Genomic DNA, 13219 nt, shown 5'->3' with positions numbered 1-13219 from the left:
CCCCCCCCCCCCCCCCCCCCCCCGGGAATGAGTAGCCCATCTCTGTCCCAGGGTCTTTTCTGGGCCTTTTCTCCTAGAGATTTAGCTTTCCTTCAGGCTTCCAGTTTAATCTCTAGCCTGGCCCAGAATAAGTATATAAACAGAGCGTGGGATGGCAAACTTTTTCCATAAAGGGCCAGATAGTATATGTAAATATATAATCTTGGCAAACCACATAGAGGCATATAGTCTCTGACACACATGCTTTGTTTTCTTTTGTTTTGATAGCCCTTCAAAGATGTATCATCCATTCTTAGCTCTGGGGCAGGGCAGAAAATGGAGCTGTGGGCCGCATTTGGCCCCCTGGACTTCACAGACCCCTACCCTGGTATTCCAGAACCCCTCCCCAACACGGCATATATGTATTGGGTTACCAGATAAAATACAGGACATCCAATTAAATTTGAATTTCAGATAAACAATGAAGTTTTTTTTTTAGTATAAATATGCCTCCAATATTGCAGGTATGTTCTCTGGCAGCCTCTGGGGGAGGTAGCCTCTGTTCTCCCCCTGTTACCTGCTGGGCCCAGCTGAATGTTCCCATGTGAACTCACATCAGACTTGCAAGGCAGGTATCATTGTCCACATTCTACATATTAAAAAGCAAAAAAGAAGAACAAGGCCCAAAGTGGTAAAGTAAATCCCCCGAGTCGCATAGCCAATTTGTGGCAGTGGCCAGATTCAGACCCACTCCCACATCCCAGTGGGTAGATGGAGGCCCAGGGAGGGATGGTGGCTTGCACAGTCACGGAGAAGAATGGGGCCCATCCTGGTCCCGGCACAGACCTCTGACAGCGACGGGCTGTCATGGTTAGCTAGTTCAACCTTCCCCCTGGAAAGAGACCAAAGCTTGGCTGATGCGAAGTCCCATGGCACAGCAGGGGCCTGATGGCCTGGGGCCTAGGTGTCTGGGCATTTAGAGTCACAGGTATGTATGGGTCACTCCCTAGCTGCAGAGTCTGTTTTTTACTACCTGTGTCTGATTCAGAGAGCTGTAGGACACAGGAGAGAGAGAGAGAGAGAGAGTGTGTGTGTGTGTGTGGTGTATGTGTACGTGTGCATGGGTGTGTATGTGTGGGGGAGAGGGGGAAGCCAAGGGGCAGGGTGGGGTGTCCCTGTGGGCAGGGTATAGAAGAGCCGCCCTCAATCTGGAGGGAAAGCCATACTCCTGTCCCTGCTGTTGGGCCCGAGGCCAGGCCATAGAGCCCTGAGCAAACAGTGCAGTTCGATTAGCTGCCTTCCCCACCCACCCAAGGGTCAGTGGGTTCAGGTTGGGTGGGGGGGAGGTGCTGGGACCCAAACCAGGACCTTTGTGCCCATTAAACCAGTGTGTGTCTGCCTGCTGACCCGCCCACCTTCTCTTTACTGCTGGGCTCCTGGCAAAGACCCCAGCTCAGTCCCAGGTGGGAAAGGGAATAAGGCAAGGCGGTTATTTGTCCTGTGGAGGAGGGAAGCTGCTGGAGGACAGGCATTCCCAACTTTCTTTTCCTTCCACCACTTCCTCCACCTGGTGCTGCCTTTGCATGGGGCACCATGACTTACGGGAAACTGAGAACAGATTCGAAACGGGCATGGAGGGCTGGGAGGGGTGAGAGCAGATGGCTTGATTCAAGCTTCTGCCAACAGTGTCCTCTCCGTTCTTGGACCCAACATAGTGTGTTTGGACAATGAGGAAGGGGGGCCTCGGGTTGGGTGATGCTGCTCACACAGGTCCTCTCACATCTGAAAGCCACATCCCCTGTTCCTCCCAGGGGTTGCTGGCTCTGAGGGGACAGGGAGGATGCCCTTGTGCTCCTCCTGTCTTGAGGAGCCTTGCCTGGCTCCCCAGCCCACTCGGAGTCCATGCTGGGCAGCGTCTCCTCACTTGGGAGGACTTGGTTGCAATCCCTGACGAGTACGCAAATACAGGAGGCTGTCGGTACAGGGGCTGAGGGGGCAAGAGAGAGACTGGAACTCGGGGAGGCTGGGCACGGCTGCTGAGGTCCTCCAGAGCCGGCAGAGGGGCAGTGGTCAACCCGGGTATGACTGGTCCCCGGTGAAGGCCACACTGGCGGGGCTGGAGGTGGCCCGGGAGAGGATGTGTGTATCAGTATGTGCAGGGCTGTGGCCACAGATGCTGCTTGCAGCTGACTTCTGCATGTCAGGCATGGTTTCCCAGCCTGGGCACTACTGCTGTTTTGAAACAAGCAATTCTTTCGTGTGGGTCCATCCCATGCACTGTGGGATGGTTGGCTGCCACTCACTGGGTGACAGTAGTATCCCCTTTCCTCGGTCGTGATGACCAAAAATGTCTTCAGGCATTGCCAGATGTTTCTTGGGGGACAAAAATCACTCTCCACTGAGAGCCACTGATTGAGGGCAAAAAAGTGTATACATTTTTTTTCTGGTTTTGTCCCTCTTTTTGTTTGTTCTATGTCTATTGTGTTTCCCTGTTTTTCCTCTCTCGTTGGCTCTCTTTGCAATTGTATCTGCTCCCTCCGTCTTCGACTGTGTGCTAGCATGTGTGGGGTTTGTGTGCACGTGTGTTAGGTGTGCATGCGTGTGCATGCATGTGTGTGTGGTATGTGATGTGGGGGTGTGTGTGTGTGGTGGTCTGTAATGTGGGATATGTGTGTATCTGTGTCCCTGACTCCGAGTGATCCCTCTGGAACCCTCGGTTTCTTTTTCTTGTTTTGATCTCTGCTCTGTTTCCTTGTCCAGCAGACCATGTCACCACATCCCTGCTCCCCACGCCCTTTGGGAGGGTGTTTCCTTCACTCTGTCGGTGTGGTGTGCGGTGTGCAGTGTGCGAGGGCTGCCTACAAAGGAAAAACAGGCGAGAGGCTGTGAGGATGGAGCCAGCACAGGGCAGCGAGGTCAAAACCGCTGCTCACTCAGCTTGGAGTTTGTTCCAGTCACTGGGTTCACAAGCCCTGTGTGCCAGCTCATAAAGCCTGCACAGGAGCAGGCGGCGGGTCAGCGGGTGAACACGGGTGCGCGCGCACACACACACCCACACACACACAAGCATGCGCTGAGCACTGCCCGGGGACGCTGCGGGGGGTGCACTGCTGAGCCGCCTGACTGGCAGCCGGGTGCGCTGGGCTCTACCCAGTGCCCGATCGGGGGCTACCTGGGGGGCAGTTTGTGCTCGAGACCCTCCAAGGTCCTTTTCAACTCAAACATCCTGTGACTTCAACCGAAGAGGAGTCACCTGAGTTCCTTCGGCTTTCATAGGTCAGGAGGTCTACACAGTTGCAGAATGGTCGCGTACTTTCACCTGAAATGTGACCTTTGTCCCTAGCCCCCTTTCCTTGTCCCGTTGCTAACTGTGGCTCCATCCCTTTGCCCTCATTTCCTGCACGCTTCAGTCTGCGCTGGCCAGGCGCTCCCACCGTGGGCTCGCTGTGCAGGAGCTCCAGCCTCTCTCGGCTTGCTTGAAGACATCTGGTCAAGGCCCAGAGGACCATGACTGGGGCGCCGAGCTGGTGGCAGAAACGGGGCCCGGGAGGAAGGGCAGAGGCTGCGAGGAGCGGCATGGCGCTGCTGCCCCACCTCCTCAGATAGGCCCGTGCGCGGTATTTGGCGTGTATTTATGCACCGAATATTTATGTCAGATGAACCAATATGTCATAGCAAGATCTTAGAGCAGCCATGTGTGTGTGTGTGTGTGTGTGTGTGTGTGTGTGTGTGTGTGTGTTCTGGCATCTCCTACTCATCTGTAGATTTTCAAATTCACAGGCATTGATTCTCCTGGACCCTGACCCCTTTGCAGAATGTGCCGAAAGGACACAGGTGGGCACGTGGGCTGAGGAACTTAGGGGAGCATCCTTCTTGACCCCTGCCCATGTCCCTCCACTGTCAGCCATCTACCCACCCCTCCTCAAATAGAAGATTGTCTGAGTCAGCCTTGAGAGGTCTCCCTGGGCTGGCAGCCCCTCCGTCACCTCCTCAGAGCATCTTGTCTCCTAAACCTCCACCTGGAAGGTTCAGCTTTAGAAGGAGCCCCGCCAAGCTCTGAGCTGCCCCTAACCCTCTCCTGAGGCCTCCACAGGCTGGACTCCTATGGCCCATGGCCTGGGCCAGCCCCTCTGGAGGTAGGGCAGGGTTCAGGAGTGCATCAAAGCCCACAGCCCTCCTGCTGGCCGCACGTCCCAGCCTCCTGCTCCTTCCTCCCCAGACCCTGAGGTCTCTCCCTCCCAAACCTGGACCCCTCTGCTCAGCCACTTGCCCCACTCTCTTTCATCCCACCTTACCTGGAACATAGAGGTTCCTCTCCAGCAGGTGCTACAGCCAACCATGAAAGAGGCTGAAGGGTGTGCAGCCCCCAAAGACCTTTCCAAATATGCCAAATGTGCCATGAGGCTGGTTTCTGGAAGAGGTCAAAGGGAGCAAGATGTGTAACCAGGATGGCTCCATTCCAACCCCAATTGGGCCAGAAATCACTACCGGTCCTTGGCCAAGTCACTTACCTTTGAGTTTCCCGATCTGCAAAAATAAGGACTCTTCAGTTCTCAAGTTTTCCTGTTCCCTTCCACACTCCACTCCCCTAGACGGCCCCCTCAGCTTCTAGGTGCAGACGGCATGGAGCTCAGAGCAGCCTTCTATGTCTCAGGTGTCTGTCTTTGCCTCGGCATCATTGAGGCAGATGCTCTACCATGCAGAGAGAGAGAAGGTTGGCAGACAGGACTTGGGGCCATATGGCTTCTGATCACCCTCTAGCCTTGTACATGGCAGGATCCCATGACCCCTGAAGTTCGAAGTGGGAAGAGGGTAGAGCTCCCCCACCACGACCATTCCTAGAGCGCTGACAGCCAGAGACGAGGCTGTGGTCATCCCCCCGGGTGGGAAGGGGCTGGCTGTCCACTCCACTCTGCTGCACCCTGGGGAGTGTTGCCCACGCTGGGCTCAGGGTGTGTGCAGAGGGAGCCGTGGATCCACTAGGCCTAGAGTAAACAGCACTGGTTTGGGGCTCCGGAGAAAGGGTCTAGCCATTATCCCAAATTGGATCACTGTTATTTAAAGCCCAAACCAGAAGCGTGTGCTCGAACTGGAAGCCATGGCCTTCTCTGCAGCAGCCCTCAGCAGCGGCCCGTTATCAGCCATCTGCCCCCAGACTCGTCCCCACCTGCACTTCTTGTTCTTCCTCTGTCCCCACCCCAACAAACTCAGTGAAAGGGCAACGGGCCATGATAAGAACTCTTTCAAATTCTATTTATTTAGCTCAAGCGCTCACGCAGACACGCCAGCACCTTCGTCATAAAAAACAAGCAAAAAGCCAGACTTGTTCTCAAAGTAGGGGCAATTGTTCACTGCATACAGACGGGCACGTGCACACTGGGAGGGGAAGGGTGGGAGCAAGCAGTCTGCTTCCTCCTGAGAGCCCCAGGTGAGGACTCAAGGAGCAGCTGGGAAGGAACAGGACAGGAGAGGCCGAAATGGGCAGGGGTTTGGGCACAGGACACTGGGAGGCTGACCTGGGCAGGAGCTGGGACTCCTTTTTCCAAAGCTGGGCTTGGATGGACTGCAGCGAGGAGAAGGGGAGGGCTCCCCACATGGCAAGGCAGGTTCTGGGGCAGATACCTGAGCAGGGCGTGGTGGGAGGCTGAGAGTGAGGTGGAGAGGCAGGGGCCAGGGGGCCAGCAGGTACAAGGGAGGGACTGAAGCCAAACAGAGCATTCCCCAGAAGACTGTTGGGCAATTCTAGACCTACCTAGGCACCGAGGACCTGAGGTCGTTGGTCAGGCACTACAACAAGAGACATTAGGAAACTAGGAAATACAAAGATCTTCGTGGTTGTGTGCCTCCCTGACCACATGCGCCCTCAAGGCATGGGCTTCCCCCCTCCTGGTGCCCTCCCTGTGTGGGACCCTGTGCACATGGCAGTGTGGCTGGTACTGGTACGCGCATGGGAGCACTTGGTGGAATCTCCTGATAGGGATCTGCTCACAGGCCCTGGGGAATCAGCACTGCCATCCATATGCTGTGCCCTGGGGACAGTTCTCAGGCCACCAGGTCCCCTCCCTGATCCCTCCCCCTTCTCCCGGCCTTGCTGAGGTTCCCAACTCCCAAGAGCTGACTTTGATGTGTCCCCGAGCTACAGGGAAGTCCAAGAACCATGACGTAGTCAGGGCTGGGCCTAAAATCCTTACACACAGACCAGAGTACAGGAGACATCAGAGCACAAGGCTGCCTGTCGGAGTCTCCGTGGAAAGTGCTAGTGTGTCATTCGAGGTTGTGTGCCCATTGTCGAGGGGAACTGATGGATGTATTAAAATGCTTACTGACCTAGGTATGCAAGTGCCATGAACTAGCATCACACCTGGGTGCCTCTGCGTTCTACCCTTGGTGTCCGAGCGCGCTGCAGGCTGGGTGTAGAGGGTGGCACCCCTCCCACCTGGGTTGGATTTGTCCGTCTGTCCGCACAGGTGAGCAAGGGAGCCATTGTGGGAACAGGTCTTTCCAGGGGCCCAGAAGCTCAGATTATTGTCCTATTCTGCACTGGTGAGATCTGTGACCTCAATTCTACAATCTCTCCAAGAATCAGCTTCCTTATCTGTAAAATGAGGATAGAAATCTTGCCCTATTTACTCTACAGGATTGCTTTTTGGGGTTAGAGAAGATAATGGGCGCAAGAGACTTTATGTTCCCCACAGTGTTGCATGAATGCAAGTCATATGTTTTATCATTGCTTGGTGGGAGTATTTGAAATGGAAACATCAAGGAAATAACTTTCTAGTAGAAATGCTAGACTCTCTTGTTTCAGGGGCCCTGAATCTTGTAGGGGAAGGAGCACGGGCCTTGAGACCAAATACATTTGGGTTGGAAGTCAGACTCTGCTAATTACTAGTTGAGTGTGGGCAAATTAGGCCACCCCTCCGAGCTGCAGTTTCCTCGTCCACAAAATGAGCACAGTCATATGCATGTGACCTTAGGCAAGGAGCTGCCCTCTCTGGGCCCTAGCGGCCTCTCTGTAAAAGGCTGACAGCATCTGGCATGCAATCTCCTTGTGAGGAGCTGAGTCTGCGTGAGGCTCATGGCCCACAGCAAATGCACAGTAAGAGCCTCTGCTCCTCGTCCTTCATCCCTCTCTTCTGTTGCTGTTTTTGTGTCTTGGAGCCCTTTCAGTAACCAGCTTACCTTCCTGTGGGCAAATCCCCCCCACCCCGCCGTGGGACCGGCACAGCCCTGAGCTCGGGCTGTTGCCACCTGCAGAGGGTGGGTTCCCCTACCGACCATCCCATAGACCTCACCCCTTGTCCTTCCCAGAGATAGTTCCATCGAACTCCCTTGCTCACCGCTGAACTGAGTAGGGATGAAATAGGGTCTGCGCCATGTCCTTTACAGCAGCTCTCAGAACCATGTCAACCCTGCCGCACTTCAGCAAGAGGGCTCGCATGAATTACCTGGCTCACACTCCAGCTCATCCCTTGAAGCCTAACTCAAAATCACATGGTGTCTTGTCTTCCCTCTGCACCCTCCTCACTCTGCCAGGGCTGGTCCCACCTCCTCTGTGCTCTAGCTCCCTTCTTCATGCCCTGTGTGAAGGATAAGACTGCATTAACATTGTCCCCTTACCTGCCTGTCTCCCCCATTGACAGAAACTCACAGGAAGAGGTTAAAGCACATCACATCTTCCTTCTCCCCATCAGAGTGCCTGGTGTAGAGTATATATTGAATTGTGTTTTATGGGGAATGATCTGTGCTGAGGAAACTCAGGCAAGGTATTTAGTGGGTACATTTCCTTTCTTAGGCCCCAAAGGCAAAGGTGGATCTGTGTGCAAGAGAGGGGCCCGGAAGGGAACAAGGGGAGGTGGCAGGGAACCCTGCATGTGTGTGTATGTGTGTGTGTCCTGGGAGGAGGGGGGGGGTGTTTGTCAATCCCCAGCCCACACACAGAGGAAATGACTTCCGCCCTGGAAGATTCATTAGCCTGCAGAAGGTGGGGAAGGGGGAGCAGCTGGGATTTAGGGGAGGGTGTGGTGTGTGAGGCAAAGGGCCTGTGGCTGCAGCCACTCCCTCCAGCCCACCCTCCTATCCTAAGCAACCCCTCCTGGCTGGCTGGAGACTCCAGGGGAGGTGGTGACCCCTGACCTAAGACCTAGAGGATGCTGGGACAGAGGCCACAGGGCCTGGGAGCTGTCTTCTTGCCCACCAGGTTCACACGAGGAGGGAGAGAGGAGGTGAAGAGGCGGATACTTCCTCGTGCCTGAGCAAAGGAAGAACAATTTGCCACTGTCCTCTCTGGACCTGGATTGTGTGGGGTGAGCAGGTGTCAGAGTCTGGGAGTCCCTGGGAGGAGAGACTAGCCATCATCCATCTAGAGTGATGCTCTCTGACCCAGGGTGGAGAGAGTCTCTAAGGACTCGGACAGGGGTCACCCGGTGGAGCCACAGTCACTGATTGATCTCTCTCTCCCTTACCTTCTTATTTCTGAGTTGGAAGGAGGTGCCCTGTTAGGGCTGAGGAACCGCAGAGGGAGTGAGAGCGTCGGAGAAGCGAACTAGGGGAAGGCTATGAGATACTGCCATGACAACGGGTAACATCAGGGAGATCTTAGTGACCCACGTGCTTCCATGTGTGCTGCTGTTATGGCCACAGCCGTGGCAGGTGGACAAGGCTGAAGTCATCAGCTAATACTACGGCAGAGGGGGACTGAAATTGGGTTTTACCTGCACCCGTCATCGCTAAAGGGCTCCGCAGCCTGGTCAGGAAGCAGTTAGGGAAGCACATCCAGCAGCAGGAAAGGAAGGGGCCACAGCACTGCTGGAGGGAGAGCAGTGCTTTGAGAACCGGCTCCCTGCGCACATGCGCAGATCCCCTGTGACGGGAGCCCAGCACTCCCTGGGCGAGTGGGGACCCAGGCTAGGTCCCTCCAGCTGCAGCCTGGCCTTGCACAAGCCTCGCTCCCTCAGGCCCGTGGCCGTAACCGCCTCCTCAGTGCCAGGGTTAACAAAGAAGTGGCACGAACAAAAGCAGGTGTGTCCAGTCCTGCCCCAGGTGGCTCCTGCCTGGCTGCACCCCCTTCCTGGCAGAGACTGGGGGCCACTTACCCAGCCTCTCCTGTCGGTGTGACACCGGTCAAAGTATTTCTTTCCTTGAACATTTCTCATTTTTCCTTCATTAGCCTTTAAGAATGGGCTTGGCCAGGAGAAGTAAATGATTATTGACACCCCGTCAAGGCACTTTCTCAGCTGTCCAGTGAGTGGTCTCAGGTGCGTAAGGGCCCAGTGGATGCCACAGCTTGCCCTTCCTCCAGCTCCACTTCTCTGCCTGTCCATGCCTTGCGCATCCGCCAGGGACCTCCAGAGCCAGCACTTACTTCCCTCCTCTCTCCCTGCTGCTCTCCCCTCTTTCTTGGTCTCAGCGCCCCAGACCTTATCTCCCATTTCTCCAGCGCAGCACGAGGGAGGAACACTGACCTCTTCCTTCCTTCCCAAGGCCACAGGCAGGCCATTCCTCGAGGGCTACCCAAGCATTGTCACTAGAACCCAGCAACGTGCCAATAAAATACTGCATCAACAGCTAGGAGAGGATGTATTTTTCAAGTCCAGTGATGCCTGTGGGAGCAAACCCTCCTGTGTCTTCGTGCCGCTGGTCCATGAGGCACCCAGGAGCAAGGAGTTTCTGCATTCCGTATTTTGAAGTAACCAGGGAGGGAGGAGACAGGAAGGGGGAGTGGTAAGCATTTGGGGGTGCCCAAAGAATTCCTGAGGCAGGAACAGCGGCATTTCTTTTGCCCTGCTCCCTGTGCCTGTCTCTGGAGCCCCGTGAATAAACCTGGCATCTGCTCAGCGGCAGAAAACACCTGCCAACTGTCTTAACCCTTCAGCACGCATGCGTGCTGCTTCTCCTTCCTCACCCGGGCTCCGGGCGGCAGGTGCAGAATCTTGTACGCGGCCTCGAATGCTTCTTTCAGAGGGTACCACTTACCAGAGGTTCAGGAAGATCTGTTCCAGAGCTTTGCTGTTGGGGTTCTTCTTTCCTTTCCCTCTTCCTTATGCTATTCCACACCTTCTCCTCTTCCTCAGCCTCCTCCTACTTCCCTCGCTCTTCTCTCTCTCTCTCACACACACACATACACACAGAGTATATTTAACCTGAAAAAAAAATTCCCAATAATCACTTACATTTGCATTGGTTTTTATCCTTTCCAAAGTGTTTCTACCCATATTATGTGCTTATCTTTGATTATTACAACTGCTCTCAAATGTGGGTTTTTTTTTTTTTTTACCACTTTTGACAGATGGAAAAAAACTCAAGTATGGCCAGTGAGAGAGTTTAGAATAAAAACCAGTCAATCATTCACAGATCTGGCTAATGACTATTTATTGCACACTACATGTACAGGAATTATGCCAGTCACTGGGAACACAGTGATGAATAAGATAGGCACCATCTCTGTCTTGGTGGAGCTTACAGTCTACTAAAGAAGACAGACATTAAAACAAATAAGTACGATAAGGTGCAGGATGTGTGATAAAAAAGAAAATGTAGGTAGCCTGGAAAGGTAGAGCAGGTGGACTTGAACCTAGCCTATGGGTCAGCACCCCCGTACCCACACACACAACCAGTGTACAACCGTGCAGCTGAGACCAAGATGACTAGAAGTCACAAAGATGGAAGGGAGAATGGGCACAGAGAAGTAGAAAGGTTCAGAAATTGTGAGGGCCAAGAAGAAGAACCTGGCACTATCCAGGAACTAAGAGAACTCCAGGTTGGTGAAATAGAGCCTGAGAGAAGAGAGGTGTGAGGAGGCTGGAGGATTGCCTGGGGTCAGCTTAGGGAGGGCTTCCAGAAGACCACAGTTGGGGGCAGGACTTGCGTCTTATAAAGACCCTTCTGGCCGTAGTGTGGATGATGGATTGAAGACCAAGACTGCAGGCAAAGAGAGCAGCAGGAGGGTTCAGAGAGGCAGAGAGAAACAGAAGATTTTATATTGGTATGGAACAGCCTTCAAAATATATTAAGTGAAAAAAGCAAAAACTGTTTTTCTAACAAGCTGTACCATTATATGCTTTTTAAAGGGGAATATATACATACATATGCTTGGATATATACAGAGTATTTTTGGAAGGATTATTAAATTTTTATTAATGAATGTCCCTGGAGAGAACACCAAAGGGGCCAGGAGAGAGGTAGGAAAGCTTTTTTTCCCTGTGTATCTTGTGTGCTTGTTGAATTCTCTGCTATGTCATGTATGATCTAATCAAAATTCTTTTCAAAACAGATGTTTTAGGGAACAGAATCCACAAGATTTGAGATTTACTGGATTTGACAGTTGACGGAAATGTGTTTAAGATGGCACCAGATACTGGCTTAGGCAACTTTGCGTATTATTTGGTAGGGAACTCTGGTGGAGGAGCAGGTTTGGTGAGGAAAAAAAGGCTGTTCAGTTTGGGACATGTTGAGTTTGAGGTGTTTGTAAAATAGCCAGGCTCAGCTGTCTAATAGAAAGGCATCCAAACTGTTCATGCCTGGAGCTTAGGAGACAGATCTGAACCAAAGATAGGGACTGGGGAGTCATGAACATGTGCGTGTTAACACAATCTGCAGAAGCAGGTGAGACTGCCCAGGTGGTGAGAAAAACAGAGAGCCTTGTGGACCAAAAATATTTAAGGGATTTGTAGAAGAGAAGCAGCCAGCGTGGTAAGAGTGTGTGGCACTAATGTGCGGAGAGGTGGTGAGTGGTCGACTACAGTCTGAAGGCTGCCGAGAGTTCAAGCAGGATTGAGACTGTTCAGTGAGCTTAGCCAGAGGTAGACAACAAGGGAGATGTCAGTAGCATGGAGAGGCAAGGTCAGATCACAATGGGTTGAGGACTCAGTGTGAGGTCAGTAGACAATGGAGTCTTCTCTAAGAAGTTGGGCCCTGAGTGGGGAATAGAAAAGATAGGGCAGTAGCTGGAAGGAGGGAGAAGGGTTGAGGGAGGGTGTTTGCCATTCCTTTGAAGATGGGAAAGAATAGAACATGGTTATTGCTGACCCCCAGAGCTAGTGCAGAGGGTTGGGGGGGAGATACACAAATGAGAAGATACACGAAAGAGGACAGTGATGGACACAGCTGTCTGAAGCGACAGAAAGAAAACTGAATCTGGAACTCAGATGGGAGTTTAGATTTACACAAGAGAGGAAGTGCTTCCACTGTAAGGAAAATAAGAGGAATCACGACGACTGATCACTTTCAGAAACCCTGCCACCTGTGGCCCAGTGTGTAGGACCCTATGTCTGTCTATTCATGTGATCCCTCACTGTTACACATCCATCTGTGCTTTGCATGAGTAGCTAGATGAACCTGCCAGTGGTTTCACAAATCCCACTTACCTCTTTACTAGTCCAGACCACAGTCCTCCTAAAAGATATTATGGCTTTTGGGTGAAGGTGATGATAGGGCTGGGGTGAGATGCAAAGGACTGGAGACAAGAGGGAAGCTGTCATGAGCCCGGGACTGGGTGCCCTGGACACCATCTCCCAGTTTCCTCCCTGGAGAGGGATGGCTCATCCTGCATTGTTGTTGCCACCCCACAACTCAGCACAGGGGCAGAGGGAAGTGGGGGTGGAGGATGGCTGCTGCAGGAAACATAGCCAGGAGCTTGCTACCTCCATGCACAGGGATGGTTAGCTGCTAATGAGCCACCTGAGGGACAGACTGGGGACAGTCCCATAAAAGAAATGATTGAGCTGTTCAAGTACAGAAAGGCATAATCTACCACACTTATTTAAACATACACCTGGACACAAATAAGATACAAACACTTAAGACTGTGAGCCACAAAAAGCAAGGATAAGACAACGCAAAAACAACAAAAAAACCAACACAATTCAAACATAGATGAAGGACTTGAATAGACATTTCTCCAAAAATAAACATAGAAGGGGCCAATAAGCATATGAAAAGATGTTCATTATCATTAGTCACTGGAGAAATACAAATCATAACCACAATGAGATACCACTTCATACCCATTAAAATGGCTATTATCAAAAGAAGAAGAAGAAGGAGAGGGAGAAGGAGAAGAAGAAGGAGAAAAAGAAGGGAGAGGGGGAGGGAGAAAAGAAAAAAGAAAAACAACAGTGTGGCAATTCCTCAAAAAATTAAATAATAATTGCCATAAGACCCAGCAATTTCATGTCTAGCAATATACCCAAAGGAATTGCAAGCAAGGACTTGAAGAGAATTATACACCAATGTTCATAGCAGT

The 13219-nt window shown here is 52.4% G+C and overlaps 1 protein-coding gene across 1 annotated transcript in view; it reads right to left on the bottom strand.

Moving 5' to 3' along the window:
• The window catches only part of TRPV6 (transient receptor potential cation channel subfamily V member 6), an 18100-nt gene extending 14543 nt beyond the window's left edge, over window positions 1-3557 (bottom strand). The window contains exons 1-2 of the mRNA XM_040644535.1: window positions 3414-3557; window positions 1904-1966 (exon numbers count right to left, since the gene is read on the bottom strand). Of these exons, the coding sequence (XP_040500469.1) occupies window positions 1904-1966; window positions 3414-3557 (207 nt within the window). The remainder of the gene's footprint in view (window positions 1-1903; window positions 1967-3413) is intronic.
• Between the last annotated feature and the right edge of the window lie 9662 nt (window positions 3558-13219).

The sequence above is a fragment of the Ursus maritimus genome, unplaced genomic scaffold (genome assembly GCF_017311325.1).
Source record: "Ursus maritimus isolate PB19 unplaced genomic scaffold, ASM1731132v1 scaffold_3, whole genome shotgun sequence".
Lineage (NCBI taxonomy): Eukaryota > Metazoa > Chordata > Mammalia > Carnivora > Ursidae > Ursus > Ursus maritimus.
The sequence above is the reverse complement of the archived record's forward strand: the minus strand, read 5'-3'. Positions and strand labels throughout refer to the sequence as shown.